Source organism: Phoenix dactylifera, chromosome 12 (genome assembly GCF_051530095.1).
Source record: "Phoenix dactylifera cultivar Ajwa chromosome 12, Ajwa_hap1_PhDact_Kaust_v1.1, whole genome shotgun sequence".
NCBI classification, from domain to species: domain Eukaryota; kingdom Viridiplantae; phylum Streptophyta; class Magnoliopsida; order Arecales; family Arecaceae; genus Phoenix; species Phoenix dactylifera.
In genome coordinates this window covers 22,037,413-22,061,646 of record NC_143201.1, presented here as the reverse complement: position 1 = coordinate 22,061,646, position 24,234 = coordinate 22,037,413, and the positions used below count along the sequence as shown (strand labels likewise).

Genomic DNA, 24,234 nt, shown 5'->3' with positions numbered 1-24,234 from the left:
TATTGTTATTCTCCTCTCAATCATAGACTACATATTTTTCTAATGGTTTAAATTCAAAACTGTGACTAGCTCATGACTTGTCATACTATTATCACTATTTAGAGGTAGAGGATTGGATTATAGTTACTTATCCAGCCCTCAATAACCCATGGCATATGGACCCAAAACTCAAACCAATCTGTTCATAGTTGGGCTTGCACTGCACAACCAAAAGCCAATCGGATTGCAGAAGGGTCTGACCCAAACTCATCCATCTTGGACAGACAACAGGATGTGGGCAAGTTGTCTCGCCAACCAGGCCACAGCACCCGTCAATAGATCATTTCCACGGGAACGCGACACCGAGCTTCCCCTCCAACAGGCCAGGGGAGTACCAAGAAGAAACGCATCCACGTCAGATCCGAATATGTTCCATAGATCTTTATCAATATAACCCATCCGCTGTGGGAACCCAAAGAATTCCCCGGCCTCTTCGCGCGTCCGTTATCATCCCACCGTCCCACGGTACGCCGCCTACTAACTTTTTTGCAGTCGAGCCCAGCACAGTATTGCCGTGAGGTCTCCCCGTGGCGAGTCCATCTATTCTCCTCTCTTACCACAAGAGGACGGACAAAAAGGCTGCACTTGGGGTTTTCCGCTGGATCCCCAATTTCTTTGGCGATCATAACCGGCGGATCAAAAGTAACGCCCTGCTCCCAAAGCTTTTGATGTTATAAGTGTCTCTTTCTCACGGCGGAATCGACAAAGCTTACACTCTCCTGCTCATAAAAAGTTTTCCTGGAGTAGATCTGGGGGCAGTGCCTTACTTCCTCCATTTTACATAAAAAAAAAAATCTCTTGCTCATACGAGAAGAATATATAGAAAGAAAACTCCTGGAAACAAGAACCAAGAAGGTGAGCGGAGCCCCCAAAAAAAAAAATCGTTCTTCTTTTTTCTTTGCTCGTATTCTTTGTACCGCAGGAGGATTGATCAATAAATTCTCAAAATCCGACTCGTTTCATTGATATTTTTGCGGTTCTTTTCTTTTTTTCTTTCGTTTTTTCTTTCTTTCTTTATTTCTTTCTTCCATGTCAAAGATCGCACGGCTTTCCTTTTTCTTTCTTTCTTTCGTTCGTACTTGTGTTCCTTATTTATTTTCTTTGTTCCATGTCAAAAAGATCGCACGGTTTTCCTCTTTTTTTTTTTGGTTTCCTGGTCTCATGATGTTGTTTAAATTTCTTGGGTTCTTGTCATTGACTTTTCAGTGTGGTTAGTCGCCAAACGGTCATCTTCTCAAAGTCAAAAGGCTTTCTTTGATTTTTTTTTCTAGAGATCTGAATGGGCTCTGTGGCCAAGAAGTCAAGATTTAATTTCTCCTTGTAGATTTCATTAATTATATATGGAGTTCAGGATATTGAAGGAAAAAGATGATGCAAGCCGCTGCGTTCGTTGCCAAAGGAAGCGTTGTTGCTGCCTCCGAGCTCCAGAGTCATCAAAGGAGAGTCTCCGCTGGTCTCGGTGCGTTCCGAAGGAAAACTTTGGGACCGAATAGTATGCGGATGCCGGAGAGTGGGTTCTTCTGTGGGAGATCGCCTTTTGGCTCTTCGCTTAATTTGAGAGTGGAGATGGCGCGGGTGAGGGCAGGAGTGGAAGGAATCTTTAGATCCAGAGAGAAAGCTCGCTGGGTCAGGGTCCAAGCTTCTGGTTCGTTTGCTTCCCATAATTTTGGTCTTTCGTTAATTCTTGCATGCTGGATGTTTTCACTATTCTTTTGGACTGGGTTTCTTCGATCTTGCTATGCAACTTTGCGAGCGGTTTGATGTTCTCGTCAAAGAATATCTTCCTTCTATTTTGCTGTCAGCTCTCAATTCTCATGCCATGCATTTATGACCATGTCTTCCGCACTTTGATGGGTTATGTTGACGATTGTCGTAGTTTGCTACTCTCTCTGCGTTCTTACTTATTCACTTGATTGAGATTTTTCTTCTGGTTGTATGTAATTTAACTTGCTATGTTTATTATGAGAAAACCCTTTGGGATGTAAAAGGGAATATAATGATTGCTTCCACTTGAAATTCTCTTTTTGTAACATGATGCATGATCACCCTTTTAGGCTATTTAAAGATGTTTGTTTTGAAGATCCTGGTGTGGATTATGTCAAGGGACGGATGGTTCTTGCTTTTGAAAATTATGTAAAAAATGTCAAACAATGCTTCTTGCAACACTGGACCTCGCAGGGCACATAAATTCATCCTTGACCTATCATTTCTTTACTATCAGCTCCAGAACATATGGTTTGTAAGAATGAACCTTTTCAGACAACCTCACATGACTTCATCAATTTACTAACCATAATGGATTCATAAAACTAAAATAGACAAAGGAGAATTATTAGGACAAGGGTGAGAAGTCTACTTGTACCTGTAACGTCATATGATCACCATCCCCACCACAAGTTGGTCCTTTTGTGGCCTTGAAAACTTTCTTTAGGTCTCACTAGTATTTAATGGTGGTGTTGTAACTTCAAATGTGCATCTTTTTGGACACTTTAAGTTGTTTATATTATTCTGGAGGAATTATTCAGTCATTTGCATACTGTGGAAGCCCCCACGCTATGAAAACTTCTAATATTTAGCCAGTCTTGTTACAATATTAGATATTTGTTTTTACCCATCATACTGTTACTCCTGTTCGACATGCTCTATTTTTTAGTGACATAAGATCTTTTTCTTTTACTTCATTTTAGGTGATCCGGAGGATGTTCCTTCTGAAAAACTTCAAGCAAAATCTTCTGGGACCGTTTTGCCGTATGTTGGTGTTGCTTGCTTGGGGGCCATTTTGTTTGGATATCATCTTGGGTATGTGATCAAGAATAATATTTTATATCTATGTTTACTTCTCTTAGATAATTTGGATGTTCATGAAGCATTCTACTGTCATGTTCATTATCATTTTAAATTTAAAGCTGCAATTGTAGTCATTGTGGTTTCGTATAAGAGGTGTTTGTGGCCCTTCAAATCTTTGTAAAAATTTGAACTGGGGCGGCAGTGTCTTTTTTGCTGAATGGTATTATATATTGCAGTGTGGTGAATGGAGCGCTTGAATACCTCTCAAGGGATCTTGGAATTACTGAAAATGCTGTACTAAAAGGTATATAGATCAGTGGATCTTACTAAATATTTTAATTTCAAGAAAATCTCTTGAAATCCTTAGTTATGGTTCTTGTGAGCATGGGAACCATTTCTCTAATATATTAGAAAAAAAGCCTGTCTTCTCTTTCTGAATGTATTGAAAATCATCTGACAGACTGGAGTTGATTGTGCATTTTAAGATATCATTTTGGTTTATTAACTTCAGAATTGCTTGTTTATGCCTTAATAGAACTCTATAAGGCAAGGATTTTAACCTTTGGTTGCATTCACACAAGATGTGTTTTACCTATTGTGCTCTCTTTTTATCCAGGTTGGGTTGTTAGCTCATTACTTGCAGGAGCTACTTTTGGCTCTTTCGCTGGAGGAGCATTGGCCGACAAATTTGGTCGAACACGAACATTCCAGCTAGATGCAATTCCACTTGTAGTTGGTGCATTTCTTAGGTGTGGCCCGCTATAGTTCATATTAGGCTGCAAAACTTCATTTTAGCTTTGAAGATAATTGTGTCTGAGTTCATGGACAAAATGATTGCAGTGCGACATCCCAGAGTGTACGGACAATGATAATTGGCCGGATACTTGCTGGAATTGGAATTGGAATCTCTTCTGCTATCGTGCCACTTTACATATCTGAGGTTCCTGGTTTTGGAAGTTTACCTGGTCACCATAATACTGTATCTTTAACAGTTGAATGTTCTCTATAGCTAACATATCCACCAATTTTCAGATATCACCAACCGAAATTCGTGGAGCACTTGGATCTGTTAATCAACTCTTCATTTGCATTGGAATTCTTGCAGCTTTGGTGGCTGGATTGCCTTTGGCAGGAAATCCTTTATGGTGTGTTTTCCTTTCCTGGTTCTACTGTAATATCTAAAACAGCAGGGCTCCAAATTTTATCTGGGATTTCATTAACATGTAATATATCACGTGTCTTGTTAATCAAGTTTCCTATGAAAATTTCAGTTATATCTGTGTTTAGCAAATAATGATACTGGCTCCTGTGTAACTTCTTTGATGTTGTATATGTGCATGCCAAGTTAATTCTAAAGATATCACTTAAGAAGGAAGTTATTTGGTGAGGTTCTTCGTTTTGCAAATGTTTTGGAATGAAGAGAATCTCTAACCATGAAAAAAAGAGAGAGAAATTAAAGAGCCAAATTTTTTTGAAAGAGGCTTACAAATTTTCCTTCCTGTTAGGTCAATTACTCCAAGTGGAAATAAAAAAAGGCAAAATGCATCAGGCTACATCGTCCATGTCTTATGTTACTCTCTATATGCAATTTTTCTTAGTACAACCAAATAAGAGAGAACTCTCCTCTATCCTCTTGTTTTCTCATCCTTCATCTAATTAATCATCTTTTCCCCCAATTTCTTGCAACCAGATGCTTAAGGATCATTATACAGTGGCAGCACTCTAGTTTTCTTCAAATAATCTAAGATTCACCAAGTAGTAGCCTTTTGATCCTAGCATGAGAGTGCAAGAATACCATCGCTCAATTTACTTTCCACCTTATGCCACTACGATGCTGTCTCATCGTTTATGTTTATGGTGGTACAAAAGATCAGCTTGTTAATTGTGTCAAGTCTTTTTCCCAAAAGTTTGTCCTTGAGCAATGACATCATTTTTAGAATAGGGCATTAGAGTGCTTTCTGAGATCTGTGGTTGATGGAGGCTCTGATACTAATATATCAAGTCCGTCTGATTGGCAGTTTCGAATTGTGCGCTCTGTCTGTTAAGATGCCTTAGCTGCAGACATTATTGCACATCCAGTTGTAACCTACCGTAATCATAAATTTTACATGATGCGGGAACACCTTGCTGTGTTTTAGTCCGTCATTTGGTTTTAGATCCTGGAAAGATTTTTTTGGTTTCATATGATCATCATGCAGTTCATAGTTCATACCCCTAACGAGAACTACCATAAGAGAAGTCTAGCATGAAACACCAACTCAAATTAAAGATCTAAACCAGGCTTCTTTGTGCCACTGCGTCTTCAGTTGTGATGCTTTTCTTAATATCTACACCTTCCTTAAGCTTCAACCACTCTTAGATAAGTTTACTTCTTGTGGACATCTTGCTTCTCTGTTCAAAAGAATATTTCTACTCATATTTCAAGAGTGGATTTGGATAAGCGAAAATCATGCTACAAGTGGGGGCTTAGCGTTTTTATGCAGATGTGGTTGTTATTCTGTTCAAACCTCCCACATAACTGTTACTATTTTATAGAAAGTTTTAGAAATATTACTAGTAAACATGGATCAGATTATATATATATATATATATATATATATATATATATATATATATATATTATATCTTGAAGAATTCTTATAATATTTGTATCCTTTATCTAGGTGGAGGACAATGTTTGGTATTGCAATTGTTCCCTCTGTCCTATTGGCTTTGGGGATGGCTATTTCTCCAGAAAGTCCTCGTTGGCTATTTCAGGTGTTTGTTCACCGAACTACTTCGTTATGTCATGCAAGTTCAGGTTTATCTACGTAAACGTCTTGTTTTGCATCTTTCTTTTTCATAGTGCCCATCTGATTTTGATCTTTACATTATAGCAAGCAAAACTTTCTCAAGCAGAGATAGCTGTAAAGAAACTCTATGGAAAGGAAAAGGTTGCTGAGGTTATGCATGATCTAAAAGCTGGTGGCCAAGGTTCCACAGAACCTGATGCCAATTGGTTTGATCTCTTCAATAAGCGCTACAGGAAAGGTATTTTAAGTGGCTATTTGTAATGCTATAGGACTGGTATTATGTTCTTCACACCATCAAGTACTTTTATCATTTTGTCCTGTATATAAATTAGGCTGTTTTAACTAATGAAGCTAACATTCTTTTCATGTTTTGAATCTCTTGAATAAGGTATATGTTCCATAATTAAATTAATAAAGCAGTGGGATTTATAGTTGGAAATCTTATTTTTTATGTTTATATAATTAATGTTATACCTATTTCCATATAAACCACCTGCCGCAAATAATCATGCATGAAATTTTCATTTTCACACATGCTAGCAAAGATGAGCACATGTATATATGTATATAGTTGAATGGTACATATGTTTTGATCCTATAAAGTAGTTATATTTACATATAGCAAGAACATTCTCTGTCACTGCTACGCTTGTCGTTATGTTTATTGTACCTACCTTTTTTTTATATGAAACTGGATAATCAGGATACATGTTTATTTTTTGATAAAAATATCGCATAATTTAATCATTTATATCCTGTTGAGATCTTATAAAATCTTGAGGCATAAAATTTTATGTCTTGGAAAAACTCATATTGGAAAAGCTCATAAAGGTTGATGCAATCAACCACTCATTTCAAGTTTGATGGCCATTCAATTGAATGTTATGTACTTGACTGTAAGTGTTGGTTTTCATGTACGTGCAACAGAAGCTGTACTTTCTTAGGTAATCACTCAAGTTCCCACCTCTTAGCTGGTATTTTGTGATCCTATCACAGTCCACATAGGCCTCTAGTGTATGCTGTAAAACTATCTCAGTTCCCTTACATTATTCATAATGTTTTTGGTTTAATTGTCTTCATTTACCTGCTGCATTTACTGCACTGAATTGGAAGATGACAGTGCTATAGGTAACATAGCTCAAGGATTAAAGGGCTTCTATAAAATTTCAAATTGTTCTTGTATAGTAACAATTTTCTCTGACTTACTAAAAAAATCTTAAATTGTTCTTGATTTTTCCTTTTGCCAAATGAATCTCCGAATTATTCTTCGTAAATGAATCAATACTGTCTTTTTCAATATTCATGAATTATACACAAATTTCATGATTTATTCACAAGTTAATCATGACTGCTTTACTCCATTCTAATATGCTTTAAACTAGTGATGCTATGTATTGTTGCAGGTGGTGTTGTCTTTGCTTTTGTTTATTATTCTTGCCTGTTTAGTATGAGAGCTCCAATGCATGTATTTACATTAATAAATATACAAATGTTTTTATAAAGTTCACTTTATATTTTGATTATTTATTTCCTAATTTTAGTTATGTAAATTCTTTCTAAACTTTTGGTAACTTTGCTATTTTTTTTTTTTTTTTCAAACTCGAGTCTTTGATACTAGGAAAATGCCGAACATTTGACTGTGATGTCAAGAAGATAAGAAGGATGTAAAATACCAAAGTATGAAGAACAGTGTGTGAGGCATTATTGAACTTCTCAATACATTTGGAGGTCATGCTATATTTGGTTGAAGGTCAATGAGCACATCCGGTTGCCAATGAACTAGCAGTACTATCCAGGATTTGGAAGTAACTCACTGCTATCTAACAAAGCTCTAAAGAAGTTCTGATGTTCATTGGAATTGTGAGTGTTTTATGCAAGCTCATTTCCTTTTTTTTTCAGAGGCCGGGGGGAAGAGAATTTTGAGTTACAAGCAAGTTTCTGCTGCAGGAGTTCATGTCCATAAGGAGATAAGCATCAACGTGGCCTAGATACTAAGATATACGGTCAAGGTTTATTGTATGCAATTGTACTTTGTTTCCTTGCAAAGGACTTTGTTGAGAGAGTTCTTGGTAAGGATAGAGAAGCAGGAGGTTCAAAAGGGTTGAATTGATGTGCTCAAGGATTAGAGAACTATTGACTACCATTACATAAGCACAAATACCAGCTTGTGATTTATGATTTATGGAGGAGGGTTCCAAGTGGAGGAGGCTCTGAAATCGAATTTTGGGAGGGGGGTTTTCCAAGCATTGGACCTACGGAATTCTACAATATGGGTTTACCTCCCTTTCTCTCAATGAAAGATTTGTCGAAGAGTGGTGGGAAGAAGAAGAAGAAGAGAACATTATCATTTAAACATGGATCTCATGGGGTCTCGAAGGAGTTGATCGAGGGAAAATGTTTATCATTTTGTGAACCACCGCAGCATGATAATGATCTATGGACCAATCATGATTATTTTCTTGATGCATTTTATTGCACTGCCAGGGTTGGCGAGAATCTCCTTTGCTTCTTCTTTCTTGGATCTCTCAGACTCGATAAGAATTTAGAGCATTGTTATGATGATAGTTTTGAATAATGACCATTAGTACATTTTAACTGCTGTTAAAAAGGATTTGCATCACCATGACTTGTTATAAGATTTTGTAATAATCTTTGAACATTGACCTTTATGTATGTGATATTACCACTGTCTGTCTTATATAATTGTCATAGTGACCATTGTTTGACATCATCACTATTTTAAGAATCGATACTAGTTTGTTACATTAATTGCGATTAATGGTACATCTATCCTATTATTTTTGAATTACATGGTAATATTTTATAAATATCATTTCATAATGCCATTATTTTTCTTTAATACAACATTAGATGGCACATTGACAATTTGTTACAAAATTAAGTTTTTTTGATATTTTGACTTAATGTTTATCTATTATCCTTCATGTTTAAGATATGAGTTATGCCAGTTTGTTCATACCAACTAGATGCAAACAATTAAGAGTTGCATGCTTATGAAACATGATTATTTCTAAGCTTCAGCAATAATGTGTACATGATAGTAAGAATGAGAGAATTAATGAAAGTGGTTAGGCTTGCCATTCTTTTCCTCAGCTAATAAGAGACAGAAGAGGAAGTGTATGAGCAACAAGCTGTTGGATCTTTGAATCTCATGCAAGAAGATATTTAATTGAAAATAACTTGTAATTTTGTGTCAATTCATCACTGTAAATTGCCTGTTTAAAAGCACTGAAACAATTTTAAAATAATATTCTTAATTCTCTAAGGGTTCCTGCCACTTATAATGGTTATATGACTTATTGAACTTGCTTTGACTCAAAAAAAGGACTACTGAACCTTTCAATGGGTGACCGATATGAATATTTTGGGATCCTTTGCAGTTCCCCTGGAAATATTTGTCACATATATAACAAAAAATATAGCTAATCTTGGATAAACAATAAATGCCAAATTTCTTGATTGTGCATTTGTCAAATTTGGCACATCATGTGACACCTCTGATCATGTTACCATATCATAATATCCCATTACCATCATTTTGACTTCTTTCTCTCCTCTACTATTACACATTGTTCAAATTAAAACTAAGTCAGCTGGTTCTCCATGGCCTATGTGCTCACTAATCTTTCTTTGAAGTTTTATGATGTGCTGAATTTAACTGCCGAATGTTATCACACATAATTAACTTTACTATTATCAACACATGTGCATCCACCTCTTTGCATAATAGTAAAACATTTGTCTCTCTTCTAGTCTTGGTAAGATGTGCATGCCGATCATACAACATTCTAATGCTGCATGTTTATGTCATCCGTGCTACCTTTGTCCCAAAATTGTAATTCTTGAAGCATATGGACAGTATTTCTGCACAGTTCAAGCACTCACTTGTATTAAGCTGAAATAACCCATGTAAAACACATGTTTCTAAAAAATGTTGTCAACTGCAGTTGTGAGTGTAGGAGCAGCATTGTTTTTGTTTCAACAGTTGGCCGGTATAAATGCTGTTGTATATTATTCTACATCTGTGTTTCGGAGTGCGGGAATTGCTTCTGATGTTGCAGCAAGTGCTCTTGTCGGGGCATCAAATGTCTTTGGTCAGTTTCTTCTATATCTAAATCAACTCATGAGATTTGACTTTTCTGCTTTCTGTCACTACATATTCTGTATATGGTTTTATTTTTCACTGGATTTGTAATGTAATTATAGGCACTGCAATTGCATCTTCTCTGATGGACAGGCAAGGAAGGAAAAGTCTTCTAATCACAAGCTTTACTGGAATGGTAACTCCTTTTTCTAATTTACAATATGTCCATCTTTATCATTTTGGATTTTTTTTTCCTTTAGTATTTCTGGAGAATTTTAACTATATGTGGTACCTTGAATGCATTTAGGTACTTTCTGAGGTTCAGCTTAACTTATGTAACTAGAAACTTTCTGTTAGCTCAGTTTTGCGAAACCCTCCCAACCACCAGTTTTCGGTCATATTCTAGACATAGAAAATGATTAAGAAAAATCTACAGCTATGCCTTGCTGTTTTCCTGGTTTCTTGACATCAAATACATGTTCATTTTGGTTTCTTGACATCAAACACATGTTCATTATGGTTGCACATTATTGATTTTACACAAACATGAGCTTATCTTAATTCCGTGGCATTAAAGGACATGACAGTCATTCCAACCCTTTACCATCATTTCTTGAAGCCCCATCGTTTGCAAGGATGTAAATGTTAAGAAGTATAAAACATTCAACAAACGCAGTTCCAATAAACAGCCAAAAAAATGCTTTGTCGGAATAAAGAGAACTAAATAGGCTGGACTAGTGCTTTCATCTAAAGGATGTCGTTTATTGGAATTTTTAAGGGTTTATCTTTCTCATTAACAGTGATAACAAGTAATAAAGTATATTTGTCAAAATTAGACAAGAATCCCAAGAAAAGGAAAGATGTCAGAAAGGGCTTAAGGGGCTTGACATTTTATGCATGGTAGAGACAATGATCTTGACTTGAACTGAGTTAGATATGTCAGGTCTGGCAGGTTCACTTGATTTGTTGACAAAATGGAGGTCCTTTGCTTGAAACAGAACCATCTGTGATAAAGTGGGGCCCTCTTCTGGTAATATAGGCTGACAGGCAGACAAAACACCGCTAAAGGCTGCCAGTTATCCAATGTTGTGACATTCTGACAATCCAAGGACAAATCTAAGAACTTTCCTGTCTTTTCTTTTTGCGGTGAGAGCTTCAAAAGTTTTACGAATTCCTCGAATGTTGTTGAAACTCTGATAGCCAAGTTTTAGTGACGAAGCAGGGCAATAATTATCAAGATGCCAAGATCCAACCGAACGGTCAAATTATCAAAATGCGACTTCATTCTGCAGTTGTGAATGTGGACCTTCGAATTTTATGAGCAAGAATGAACGGAACCTAGAATGCATGTTAACAAAACAACCCACGAGCGCCAGGTGTTCTAAGTGTAAGATAACAATCTGCATGAGTGCTGGGTGTCCTAAAGTGTGAGATATCAACATACAAAAAATCTGACATGAGGACAATTTTGTACTACACAAATATCTAAAATTAAAAGCTAGAAACCTATCAACATATGCTGGATTCTTAGACTAAAATTACTAGCCAATGGCACTTTTGAAACCTTAAGTTCATGCGCTAATGCAATCAACAATGGGAGATATGTGTGGCATTGTATTCGAATTGTTCAAGATTTAGACACATTCTGCTAAATACATGAAATAATCTGGAGTAAATGTGCACAAATAATCAAGAATAAATGTGCATAAGTAATCGAGAATAAATTTTAGTCTCCTTTGGCAGGACACTCCATTCTTGGGTACAGTGTTATGTTGCGGCATGTCCCAAGTGTTCAAAAGCACTACGACTTCATATTTTTGGAGCTATGATAGCATGAAACTGGGGGAAAATGTGTTCGAAACAAATGTCCATCAAGGGATTTGCTCAAATACATGCAGGCTATGGAGATTCACTAAGTTGAGTGTCACGACACAAATGAAGTAAAATTAACAAATAAAGAATGAAATGAATACTTTATGAGTGCGTAGTATGCTGTAATACATGTACATTATATGACTTCTACACGATATATTTATAACAGCTTCCACTAAAGCTAGTCATTTTCCTGTCATTTAGTGAGAACTACATATTAATGTCTGATAGGATCAATTATGCTAATGAATGGAAAAGTTATCTCCAATTTAATGAGGTGTTAACTATCTTTGGAGTCACATTTTGTTAATCTGTTGTTTGTGTTAGCTTGGGTCTTGTGAATTGCTGTCATCATGTTTTTCTTTCTATTTATCTGCCAGCAATTTCAAATAATAATTCGTTGTTACCGATGAAGATATATGAAACCTAATCTTTGGCAGAACCTTTCATTATTTTCAAATGTTCATGTTTTATGTTATCTTCTTCCAAATATTATGGGTAAGGCCTGTTTCTATGTTTATTGATTTTCTGTTATTCTGATTTAAGTTGTAAATTGCGAAATCACATCGACCAGAATCTCAACATGCATATGATCATTTCTTGCTATACATTAAATTCTATTTATATCAATTATCATAAGCAGCATTTTGGTTTGTCATTTCTGCTACAGGAAGGTATTGGCAAATGTAATCACCCAATATCTTAGCACAACAATTAGGGGCGGCCTAATACATTTGGAGGCCTAAGACGAATTCAGTAAATGAGGCCTTTTTTTTAATAAATTTTTTTAATAAGTATAAAATATTTAAAAAAATGATATGAAAATATATACTTGTTAAGTACACTATTTCAACAAAGATGCATGAATCTAACAAAGATAGACAAGAAACCTCTTCAGTTTAATATAATTCTTGAATGGAGCACGAAAAAGTAATTACTCTAAAAGAAGGGCCATGAAACTGATACTGTTTACCATGTCAAGCAAGAGCAGAACAGGAAAAGGTTATCCCATGGCATTTCATGGTCAAGGCAAAGGAAAGAATTTGTCCAGAAAGGGACCTCTCTATAAGAGAAAGTAGGGGCATCATGGGAAATTCACTCCATCTAATTACCATCTCCCCCTTCAAGTGAGTACCCAAGCAGCAACTGCAACATCACATCACAGCAGCCATTCAACCCCCTCCCTCCTTTTCTCTCTCTACCACCCAAGAGGGGAGAAGAAACAGAGAGGAGAAAATTAAAAGAATCTCCACCCTCCAAGAAGTCCATCTCCCCCTATCTTTCTTCCTGATGGCCCAGCTGGATCAGGAGTAATGTGAAGGAAGGAAAACTAAGACCAAAACCAAAAAAGAGAAGGGATGAAAGATAAAGAGTGGCTTCAGACATGTGTATCAAGCCAACCAAATCTCTCCTCTCTCTTTCTCTCCACCCAAAACAAAACTACTGTCCCCAACTTCCCAAATTGCCCCTCTGCAGGACTCTCCACCCCCCTTCCATCAAGGGGAAAGACTCGTAGCCAACTCCTGTTTCAGTTTTATATGGGGCCTTTGCTTCCTTTTGGTCATGGTCGGACACAGAAAACAGGGCAAGGAACCTCCCTCCATGCCCCCTCTCTCTCTCTCTCTCAATCTCTTTCTCTCCTCTCCTTTCTTTATTTCATCACAAGTCGGTGCCTTTTTGCCTTCTTCCTTCCTTCTGTGGTTATCTTCTTTTTGCCTCCCGGAGGCCTTTCTTTGGGTCGAGGCCTTAGGCGACCACCTCGGTCGCCTAAGGCTCGGGCCGGCCTTGACAACAATGTTAGAAAGCATTGGCTTATCATTTCCCCCCCTGTATTCATGTCTTTGGTTTTATGTCATATTTTCTGGATAATTTTTGAATTTCATTCTTATAATGTGGGAATGATTTTGTGTTTTCTGAAGGCTACTTCGATGTTGCTCCTCTCGCTATCTTTCACTTGGAAGGTTCTGGCACCTTATTCAGGAATCCTTGCAGTATTGGGCACGGTCCTGTAAGTTTGTATAATTCCCTTACTGCTTATTTTATTTATGATGTTTGTTCTCTCACTTTTCTTGGTTCACTTGTAACTTGGATATGTTACTCGATTTTGATGATAGGTATGTGTTGTCCTTCTCACTTGGTGCTGGCCCTGTACCAGCCCTTCTGCTTCCGGAGATATTTGCTTCCAGAATCAGAGCCAAGGCAGTTGCATTATCTCTGGGAATGCACTGGGTAAGTGAGGCCTAAATCTATAAAGATGATTTTTTTAGGCATGGAGATGTGTAAAAACAAATTCTACACTGACCAATTCCTCCTTTCTTGCTCTTGCCTTTTCTAAGGCACCCCCACTTCCCCTCCGCGCTATTTTCATTGCTTATTGTCTTGTCACGCTATCTGTAAATAACATTACATCTTGTTTTTTTATTACACATGGAAAAAGTCGGTAGTCTCAAGTGCAGTAAATGACCTACATCTTCTATGCTGAAATCATTTAACATTACTATTTATTGATTCATTTTTTGGCATTCTATGGAATTTCGTGACTTCTACTCGAAGCCTTCAAATACCACCTCTGTATAAATCATCCGGGTGGTTTGTCCATTGGAAATTTAGCCGGAGCTTTCTTCTGCATGAGCATATATTCAGGGTGTCTTTATTTAATTCTGTATTTTCCACTGAATTGATTGGAGAGGCAAAAATTATTTTAGGTGACAAGTTTTTGTGGAGGCCCCACGAGCTTCTACATTCTGACTAAAATTGATATTCGTGTCCCAATTTTGGGACAGCTAACTTCGAAAAACCTCCAATAGATTCTCCCTTGTTTCTGATAAGGTTACCCCAGGCCCTTCAGATGTCTTTCTTAGTGCCCTTCAGATGTCTTCTTAGTTATTTGTTTTTGGACCATCATCAACATTGCAAAATTGCAGCATTTGATAACTTTTTTTTCCTGATTTATTCACTTGCAAATAACTAATAACTAAGCTTGGATTCTTCCATTTTTGCAGATTTCCAATTTTGTTATTGGCCTTTACTTCTTGAGCGTTGTGAACAAATTTGGAATCAGCAGAGTCTACTTGGGATTCGCAGCAGTCTGCTCTCTCGCAGTTCTGTATATAGCTGGCAATGTGGTGGAGACCAAAGGCCGATCACTGGAAGAAATTGAGCGTGCTCTTAACCCTGCAATTTGATATATTAAAAAGTAACTGGAGCATTTTGCAGGTCAAAAGGAGAGCCAACAAATGGAATGTGATATACCTTCCCTTTCTCCCGTGGAATAATGAAAAGAACCATAGTAGTTTTAGGCTTGCAACAGGCTTCTTGGGCGTTTCCACTATGGTGTTATGAGTCGAATAAAATCGATCTTGACGAATATCAAGCTTGTCGTGATGACATCTTGGAGGAAGTTTGAAGACTGCGAAGACTATTTGTTCTTAGATTTTAACTCCGTCGCTCTGTTGGCGAAAAATCAAGATTGGTTGCTCTTGTAGCATCATTTTGTAAGATCCAAAGCTGTTTAATCTCCTGAAACTTTCTCGAACTCTATAAAGATGTCAGCGTCAATGGACAGACTATTCCAAGTCATGGGTGGCAATCTCCATCTCTTGCCATGGTATGATGTCGTGTTAGTTGCAATGAAATGAGAATCGGAGCCAAATTTGATTTGTGAAAATCTTTGTAATCTTTGTATAACAATAAGAATCGGAGCCAAATTTGATTTGTAAAAATCGAGTCAAAAGCAGTCTATTTGATACTCCTGGTTACATACCTATTTAGGTGATGAGGTGGATGGATCCAATTTTTGACCTTTCTTATAGGTTTCATTTGGGCCGGGTTTGGCTGACAGGACCGGATATTGAACCTAGAAAAAGATTGGGTATTAGATTGGATTTTGAATAGAAATAAGGTATTTACTAAGTTATTTTATTACACTTTTAGGTTATTTTTAGAATATTCAGTAGATCCAAAATGATATCTTATAAATTGTGAAACATGTTAAAAAGAAAAAAATGATGCATTGCATCTAAAAGGTGGCTGAGTTGTCACTTTATCATATGTAATCAAAAGATGTGAAGAGAAAAAAGATCCACCATAATCAAGCTCGATGTAAATATTTAAATCATAGCTTATATACTTTGAAAGCCAAATTTTCTAGTAATAATTGTTAAACATAATCATATATTTGATTTGGATAGAAATTCAATGAAACAAAATGGATACATATGATGCACACACACAAATACATACATAAAGAAAAAATTAATACATTGTTTCTAAGAGGTGGTTGAGTTGTTACTTTATCATATGCAATCAAAAGGCACGAAGAAAAAAATATACCATAATCAAGCTTAATGTAAATACTAAATTCCAAGCTTATTTATTTTGAAAGATAAATTTTTTAATAACAGTCATTAGCCATAATCATATCTAACTTAGATAAAAATCCAGTGAAACAAAATAGTTACACACATGTATATACACATACGCACAACTAGGTTGGATTTAGAATTTTTTGTATCTTAAATTTTAACTTTTGATCAAATTTTGGTGCGCAAACTGACCTCAATATTTATTTTTCACATCTGAATTCTATACTCTAGTTTGGTTTAAGATGGTCGAGCAGATTGTTGATACCCTAAATTACATCCATATCAAGTTGGTTTCGTGGATTCAAATTAAACATATAACAACAAATGTATTGCTGAGAAATGATCTGTCGTTTGTCTTGCTTAGATGGAAACATATATTAATTTGGTAACTAACGTTGGCTGGAAAAGTGAAAATGAATCATATGATGGGACGAGAAGAGGCGCAACTGTTGGAAAAAATAAGGAATTATCCATTCCTCCGCCCGTACAAAGATTATTTAGCGGCTTTCCCTTTGTACTTGAGGCGACTTGACATATACCCTGAGGTATGTTAAGGATACGTCAAGAGAGTACGGAAAAATAACTTATTTAATCCAGACAATTCGAGATTGTAAATGACGGGCAATCACTAAAGGAGTTTGGGCCCGGGAGGTAGGGGTGCGTGGGCCCCTCTCGCTCAATAAGTTTGCTAATCTTTTGATTAGGCTTAGCGCCCCCTTCCTTTTTTTTTTATTTTAAAGTTTGCTAATGTCCTGTGTCTTTTTCACTAAGAAATAGGGTACTACACTGTCAGTCACACGTGCATAAAAAAGAGCTGCTCAACCAAAATAACCAATTCAAGTCCAAGTGATGCTCTTGAGGCCCATTATTTTCTCAAAAAAAAAAAACACAAAAAAAGGAAGTAAGGGAAAAAAATCTTTGAGAGGCAGCGTGCTCGGTTGGACACAGTCAGTTCATAGGTGATAATTGAATTTTAGTCTTGCGAAGAAATTTACATCTTTTTCTTTTAGTTACATTACTGATGATCCATGCAAGAATAGAGAAACATAAAATTACATGACTCCTCTACCTCTAAATTCTAATGGCAATAATTGGAGAAGCTCCTGAACCAAAGGTGCCAACTAGGCCCAGTATCTGAGCCTGTTTTAATGGTTTTGTGGGCCGCTGCCGACGTCCCCGGATATGGCCCGTTAACATCCCCATTACCAGGCTAGTTCACCCTCAAAACGCGCGGGAAAAGTTTGAAGGGACTCCTCCAAAAACACTCACGCCAAGTGATGGCGCAAGCCCGCGCCCGCGCCAAAAGATTTCGAAACCCCAAGTTGGCAAGCAGTTGCTCCAAACCCTAGACCCCCGATCCCCTTAAAGACCTCGAGAACCCTCTCACTCTCCTCCCATCGCCTCCTTGCTGCTTTCCTTACCTCTCTCTCTCTCTCTGTCTCTTCCTCCGTGCGTTCGAAGAAATTCCCCACCCAGAGGAATCCTTGGTCTTCTCCTCGCCTCCAATTCCGGGATGTATGTCGTGAAGAGAGACGGCCGGCAGGAGTCGGTCCACTTCGACAAGATCACAGCCAGGCTAAAGAAGCTGAGCTACGGGCTGAGCCAGGAGCACTGCGACCCGGTTCTCGTGGCCCAGAAGGTCTGCGCCGGGGTCTACAAGGGCGTCACCACCAGCCAGCTCGATGAGCTTACTGCCGAGACCGCTGCTGCCATGACAGCAAACCATCCTGACTATGCCTCGGTCCTTCCTCCCTCCCTTTCCCTTCCGATCTTGATCGCTCATTTGAAAAAAAATGGTTTTGTTTTAGGGGGGTGATCTTATGCTTCTCTTTCTTATTATAGCTTGCAGCCAGGATCGCGGTCTCGAATTTGCATAAGAACACGAAGAAGTCGTTCTCGGAGACGTAAGATGCCTGTTTTACCTTTATTTATTTATTATATTTCTTACTTCGGGAGATTTAGATTTGGTAATTGTGCATTCATAATTTTAGATCTCTGGTTGTTGGCTTATGAATTGATGGTTATGGTCACAGGATCAAGGATATGTATAACCATTTTAATGAAAGATCTGGGCAGAAGGCCCCTTTGATTGCCGATGATGTCTATGAGATAATTATGAAGGTGATCTAATCTTGCTAGTCTCTGTTTAAACATATGTAAGATAATTGGAGTTCTTTACAACTCATTTCTGTGTGCCGTTGGATTGCTTTCTAGCAGTAATGATGTTAGAAACTTGTTATACATCACCATAGAAAGGAAACATAAGATTGCCGTACATCCAATCCAATCAAATCCAGTGTTTGTTAAACGTATTCTTAAATGTTCATCATCATTAGGCCCTCAAAGTAATTTTGGACTCTTATTTTGTTTGTATCTTCACTTTCATATTCATGAGGTTTGATGGAGTCTACATCTGAATTATACATGCTAGCTCAATCCCCATCCGCCACCCCCCCCCCCCCGCGGGAAAAATATCTCCATGATTTATGATGTAATTTGTCATGTCTGAGATTGGATCCACCATGATAACATTAAAAAAAAGGACACTTAAAAATCTTAATTTGCACCCTCAATAGCTGAAAAATGTTTGATGGTAACGATTATAAATAGCTGTGCAAAATGTGTTCTTTTCATATGTGGTGCTTGCTGTGTTTTTCTAATTGTATCTACTTGTATTCTTGTTGCCCTAGTTAGATAGGACATTCATTTCACGACTTCTCCTAGGTTTACTTATTTATTTATTTTTGGTAAATTATCATCTGTTTGCATGGTATTCTTACAATTTAAAATGTGATATAATGATATAACCATTGGTCCTTGTGTAATTTGTTCCAATTGTATGTATTTCAGAATGCTGCTCGCTTGGACAGTGAGATAATTTATGACAGGGACTTTGATTATGACTATTTTGGCTTTAAGACTCTTGAGAGATCTTACCTCCTGAAAGTTTCTGGAAAAGTAGTAGAAAGGCCACAGCACATGCTGATGAGAGTAGCTGTTGGAATCCACAAGGATGATATTGATTCTGTTCTCAGAACATATCATTTGATGTCTCAACGCTGGTTCACTCATGCTTCTCCAACGTTATTTAATGCAGGCACTCCAAGGCCTCAAGTACTATCTCCGAACTCTTTCAAACCCTCAAAATCATTTGGAAAAAAACTTATTTGCTTGTTTACTTTATGGGGTTGTGCCAGTTAAGCAGCTGCTTCCTTGTCTGCATGAAAGATGATAGTATTGAGGGAATCTATGACACTCTGATGGAATGTGCTGTCATAAGCAAGTCTGCTGGAGGAATTGGTGTTTCAGTTCATAACATACGTGCTACAGGTAGTTATATTCGTGGGACAAATGGAACTTCTAATGGCATTGTTCCGATGTTGCGGGTGTTTAATAATACTGCTCGTTATGTTGATCAAGGGGGAGGCAAGAGAAAGGGTATGCTAACCATGTTAACTTCTTTTGTTTTCTTTAATATCAGCAATGCATACAGTTGTTGATTGCAAAAATATTTTTTTAGGTGCATTTGCTGTGTATTTGGAGCCTTGGCATGCAGATATTTTTGAGTTCCTTAATCTTCGAAAGAACCACGGAAAGGTATTGTTTGTAGCTTGTCAAGCTCTGGAGGGTGTAGTTCAATCACATCCTTATGCTTAGTTTTTTAGAGATGTATTCTGCCTTGTATTCTTATTGGCTCGAGTGGGGATGACAAACTGATTTAGTTACTTTATTGAACTGCTAATGGTTTGTTCATTATACAAGATTTTCAGTTCATGAAATTTCAGTCAATGCTAGCCTGACATAAGGTAGCATAAGATATTATTTAATTGTTACTTGATGTTACCTAATTTTGTTAACCTCCCCCTTGAACCATGACTATAAGTAGTGATGCGACTTTATAAAATCAAGATGTAATGGTAACATACAATCAAATGGGAATTAGTCAAGAAATGCATTTCATGTCGTCTATTTAAGCATGCTGTCATAAGTATAGTAGACAATTTAATAAAAGAAATATGCCAGTACAAGAAATACACAAGATATGTAATGTCAAGTCTCAATCCATATGATTTAATAATATTCTTAGGCAGTTATTTCCAACAATGAAGCATATGTTCCTACCAATGATAAATTTATCCTTGCAGTATGAGTACTCAGTTTCTAGGTATTTACAGGAAGAACATAGGGCACGAGATCTTTTTTATGCGCTCTGGGTTCCGGATCTCTTTATGGAGAGGGTCCAAAGTGATGGACAGTGGTCGCTGTTTTGCCCTAATGAAGCTCCAGGATTGGCTGACTGTTGGGGTGAAGATTTTAAGAAGCTTTATATGAAACATGAAAGAGAGGTGATCCTGGTTTTTAAATTTTAAATTAGAATTACTTTGAATTGAACTGGCTTTCACTGATTTCTTCTTTAAAACTCTAGGGCAAGGCAAAGAAAGTTGTTGCAGCTCAGAACCTATGGTTTGAAATTCTGAAAGCCCAGATAGAAACTGGAACACCATATATGCTTTTCAAGGTATTATATACTAAGAATATCAGTTTCTGTCATATCAATTAGTTTGCTGGGCTGTGCAGAACTTTTTATATGTCCACAGGATACTTGCAATAGAAAAAGTAATCAACAAAATCTGGGGACTATCAAGTCTTCAAACTTATGTACTGAGATAATAGAGTTCACAAGTCCTACTGAAACTGCTGTGTGCAATTTGGCATCAATTTCTTTACCGCGGTTTGTCAGAGAGAAGGTAAACCCTGTGGATCATATCTTGTAAATTCAATTAATATGCTTCCATAACAAAGGACATGCTTACATTATTGGCTTTTTTATGTCCTTCAGGGGGTTCCTATAGAGTCACATCCATCCAAGCTGGTTGGCAGCAGTGGATCAAAGAACAGATCTTTTGACTTTGACAAGCTAGCTGAGGTGTGCTTCAATTGCTTGATTTTTGTAGGATGGAATATTTCACACTATTGATCATCACTGTTCTTAATTTAACAGGTTACTGAGATAGTTACGGCAAACCTCAACAAAATAATAGATGTTAATTATTACCCAGTTGAAACTGCAAAGAGGTCAAATCTACGGCACAGACCAATTGGCATAGGAGTCCAGGGCTTGGCAGATACTTTCATCTTACTCGGCATGCCATTTGATTCCCCAGAGGTGTTTACAAATCCCTTTCCAGTACCATCTTTTGAAGTGTTTGATTTACTGATCTACTAATGTAATTGTTTTTGCAGGCTCAAGAGCTAAACAAGGACATATTTGAGGCTATATATTACCATGCCTTGAAAGCTTCTTCTGAGATTGCTGCAACAGAAGGAACCTATGAGACATATCAAGGGAGTCCTGTCAGTAAGGTTTGTGTATCCTTCTGGATATCTGAAATATTTGTGTTTTGTGGTTTTGCTTTTGTTCCCATGAAATTTATTTTATCTTGTGAGAGCTTCTCACTAGAAGTTCAGCCCCTGCACATCAATGGTTACCGAGAAGGAAGAAATGCATCCCTATATGACCTAATGACTAAGGGTCAGAAAAGAAAGGATTCCTATTGTGGTCCATTCTTTAAAATGCTTTAGATACTAATCCTTCAAACAAGTATTGAATTGTCTGTTTGGAGGAATTGAAACTGTTAGATTATTTGCCTATATAAAGAGTTGGAAAAATCAATGGTTTTTGGAAAGGATCTTCTCATTGCTTTGAGCCTTTTGAGTATTTTTTACATTTGAAATATGAAGATGGATGGTGTCCATCTACTGAACGATCAAGACCAATGGATGGGTGATCCACATCCTGTTGATCATGCTCCATTCTTTCAAAAGTAAAACCACTGGTGGTATACGTAAGGCAACACTGACATGCATTAAATTGAACATGGAGAAACTCGTGCAAAGATATGATATGCCAATACTTTCTTAAATGTAAAATTTTGTTTGCTTGTACAAGACGGGTTTTGCTTCTTTAATTTTTATCATGCTCAAACACTATTATAATGTAAAATCTGTGATAACAAGCATAATGTCTGCCCTTTCGATGTGCAGGGAATTCTTCAACCTGACATGTGGAATGTAACCCCATCTGACAGATGGGATTGGCCTGCGCTAAGAAAAATGATTTCTGAGAATGGAGTAAGAAACTCCCTTCTTATAGCTCCTATGCCCACTGCTTCCACTAGTCAGATTCTTGGCAACAATGAGTGTTTTGAGCCCTACACATCGAATATCTACTGTCGCAGAGTTCTGAGGTCTGCTCTTATATGCTTTTAGTAATGTAGCTAAGTATTCAAGCAAGTGCTTTTGTCTTCACAGCTTATTGTTTCTTCAAATTCAGTGGAGAATTTGTTGTGGTGAACAAACATCTGCTGCATGACTTGACTGAGATGGGTCTCTGGTCCCCGGCCCTCAAAAACATGATTATTTATGAGGGTGGTTCAGTTGTCAAGATTCCAGAAATTCCAGAACATCTGAAAGCAATTTACAAGTATGGATTTGTCTCTCTGCTGTCTAATTCTGAGAGCTTCTTATTTCATTTTTCTTAACTATAATATCTAATGTTAGCATTGTGGTAATGTTTCAGAACTGTATGGGAGATTAAGCAAAGGACACTGGTTGACATGGCTATTGATCGTGGATGCTATATAGATCAGAGCCAAAGCCTAAATATTCACATGGACCAGCCCAACTTTGGAAAATTAACTTCCCTGCATTTCTATGCTTGGTCCAAGGTTTTCTTGCATTAGTTTTTTACTTTAACCAGTGTTCTTCTGTTTTACTTGTTTTACTGCTTGCCTGTCATTCATTTGAGAAAACGCAAGTTGTGATGTTTGGAAATTTTTGTTTTTTTTATTAACAAAAGGGTCTCAAAACTGGGATGTATTATTTGCGTACGCGTGCTGCTGCTGATGCAATCAAGTTTACAGTGGATACTTCCCTTCTCAAGGTAAATGCGTGATGCTACTGTTATTGTGCATATTTTTTGATCAGTTATGTACCTTCAGTATTATGGTTTTGCTTTTTTCTGCATACTGATCTGAAAAATATGATTGAAGGAATTACAAAACACCAAGCCAGTGGAGGATGAGGACGCAGATGCAAAAGCACAGGTTGTTTGCTCCTTGAATAATCGAGAGGAGTGTGTGGCATGTGGGAGCTGAGATCTTTAATTTTGGAGCTCCTATCAGTGTTTTACACGATTAACTGAGTGGAGCCTGAGGCCTCCTCTTTTCAGTCTTTCCTTGCTGGAAGTTGAACCTATAACTTCAGTGATGGCTCTGCAATTGCTTTGTTTCAATGTATGTAGTCTACTATTGCCAAAATCATCTAAATGTGCTGTTCTATATAATTTGTTTTGTAATAAAATGTTTTAATGTTTTCTATGCTTGTAGAATTTGTTTGGGCCTGCGTAAAGAAATTGCAGTCTCCATTTTAAAGTCCTTGGTTTATTCAGTGGTCATGTAAGCTCGACCCAGCATAGCGAATTTAGGCATGTTACAGAAGCTAGAAAACAAAGATTTTTTTTTTAAATTATATAATGCCTTGCATTATAGGCTAATTGTGTATAAAGACTTTAATGTATTTGAAAGGCCAGAAATTTTTCAACGACTAATTTTCTTTTTAGCCATATTGAATGTTTACCATGCCTCTTCTCATTTTATTTTACTTGGTCCCTCAAATTTCTTTGCTAGTAAATTACATTGTTTTTCAACACTTTCCTGGATTTGAATTCAAGGGGGAATCATGATATTAGTTATACAAATGATAGTGGTTAAGAGTGCAGATTGGATGATGTTGGTATTGTGAAGCGTAAGAGGTTCACTAGGTAGAGTGCCATTCTAGGCATCTCTGAAGGATGTACGTCGTTGAGGGCATCGATCACAAGCATTTCCGCAAGCCATGAGGATTTTCGGATCCCATCTATATCGGCATCATTTTTTGCCTCCACTGGGGAGAGCATGGCAAAACGGGACCCGTTCATATCATATAGTCACCACATTATATAAATATATATTAATTAACCCCGATTTTGTTTCTTTTTTTAGTTAGTTTGATGATCACTGCATTTACCTTTTTATGCTTTTTTTTCATTAACCCCGATTTTCCACCATCCCATGCTGAGCAGCCCCAACTCCTGGCGATGACCCTGATGAGATTTGAGGTTGCCAAATGCCAATTGAGAGATGAGTGGCTGTAAGTGGCAGAGACATCGGGTTCGGGTCCAGGGTCGGATTGGGCCTTCTTGGGCTCGATTTGGATCAGATCCATTTGGAATTTG

At 37.3% G+C, this 24,234-nt stretch overlaps 2 protein-coding genes across 2 annotated transcripts; both read left to right on the top strand.

Annotated features, from left to right (window-relative positions):
- Positions 1–387: 387 nt before the first annotated feature.
- LOC103723589 (plastidic glucose transporter 4-like) lies at positions 388–15,262 on the top strand. Its single transcript, XM_008814545.6, has 14 exons — positions 388–894; positions 1,391–1,684; positions 2,727–2,838; positions 3,063–3,130; positions 3,443–3,575; positions 3,667–3,766; positions 3,859–3,971; positions 5,490–5,583; positions 5,703–5,856; positions 9,587–9,733; positions 9,846–9,919; positions 13,515–13,603; positions 13,710–13,824; positions 14,598–15,262. The coding sequence occupies exons 2-14, from the start codon at positions 1,408–1,410 to the stop codon at positions 14,778–14,780; spliced, it is 1,659 nt and encodes a 552-aa protein (XP_008812767.3). The 5' UTR covers positions 388–894; positions 1,391–1,407; the 3' UTR covers positions 14,781–15,262.
- A 1,940-nt stretch (positions 15,263–17,202) lies between these two features.
- LOC103723590 (ribonucleoside-diphosphate reductase large subunit-like) lies at positions 17,203–23,338 on the top strand. The gene is made up of 17 exons (XM_008814547.6): positions 17,203–17,700; positions 17,802–17,863; positions 17,993–18,080; positions 18,810–19,073; positions 19,157–19,397; positions 19,480–19,556; positions 20,135–20,305; positions 20,386–20,478; positions 20,558–20,707; positions 20,800–20,886; positions 20,962–21,126; positions 21,204–21,323; positions 22,005–22,207; positions 22,294–22,443; positions 22,540–22,687; positions 22,819–22,902; positions 23,012–23,338. Exons 1-17 carry the CDS (start codon positions 17,473–17,475, stop codon positions 23,114–23,116), a joined length of 2,436 nt encoding a protein of 811 aa, XP_008812769.4. The 5' UTR covers positions 17,203–17,472; the 3' UTR covers positions 23,117–23,338.
- The last annotated feature ends 896 nt before the right edge of the window (positions 23,339–24,234 follow it).

What these genes read in the sequence shown, in the direction of transcription:
- LOC103723589 (XM_008814545.6), top strand. Translation starts at nt 1,408, where the DNA reads ATGATGCAAGCCGCTGCGTTCGTTGCCAAAGGAAGCGTTGTTGCTGCC. An exon ending in TTGTTTGGATATCATCTTGG is followed by an intron (nt 2,839 to 3,062) that starts GTATGTGATCAA and finishes TATATATTGCAG; the next exon opens with TGTGGTGAATGGAGCGCTTG. An exon ending in CGGGGCATCAAATGTCTTTG is followed by an intron (nt 9,734 to 9,845) that starts GTCAGTTTCTTC and finishes ATGTAATTATAG; the next exon opens with GCACTGCAATTGCATCTTCT.
- LOC103723590 (XM_008814547.6), top strand. Translation starts at nt 17,473, where the DNA reads ATGTATGTCGTGAAGAGAGACGGCCGGCAGGAGTCGGTCCACTTCGAC. An exon ending in TTCGAAAGAACCACGGAAAG is followed by an intron (nt 19,557 to 20,134) that starts GTATTGTTTGTA and finishes AGGTATTTACAG; the next exon opens with GAAGAACATAGGGCACGAGA. An exon ending in ATTTCTATGCTTGGTCCAAG is followed by an intron (nt 22,688 to 22,818) that starts GTTTTCTTGCAT and finishes TATTAACAAAAG; the next exon opens with GGTCTCAAAACTGGGATGTA.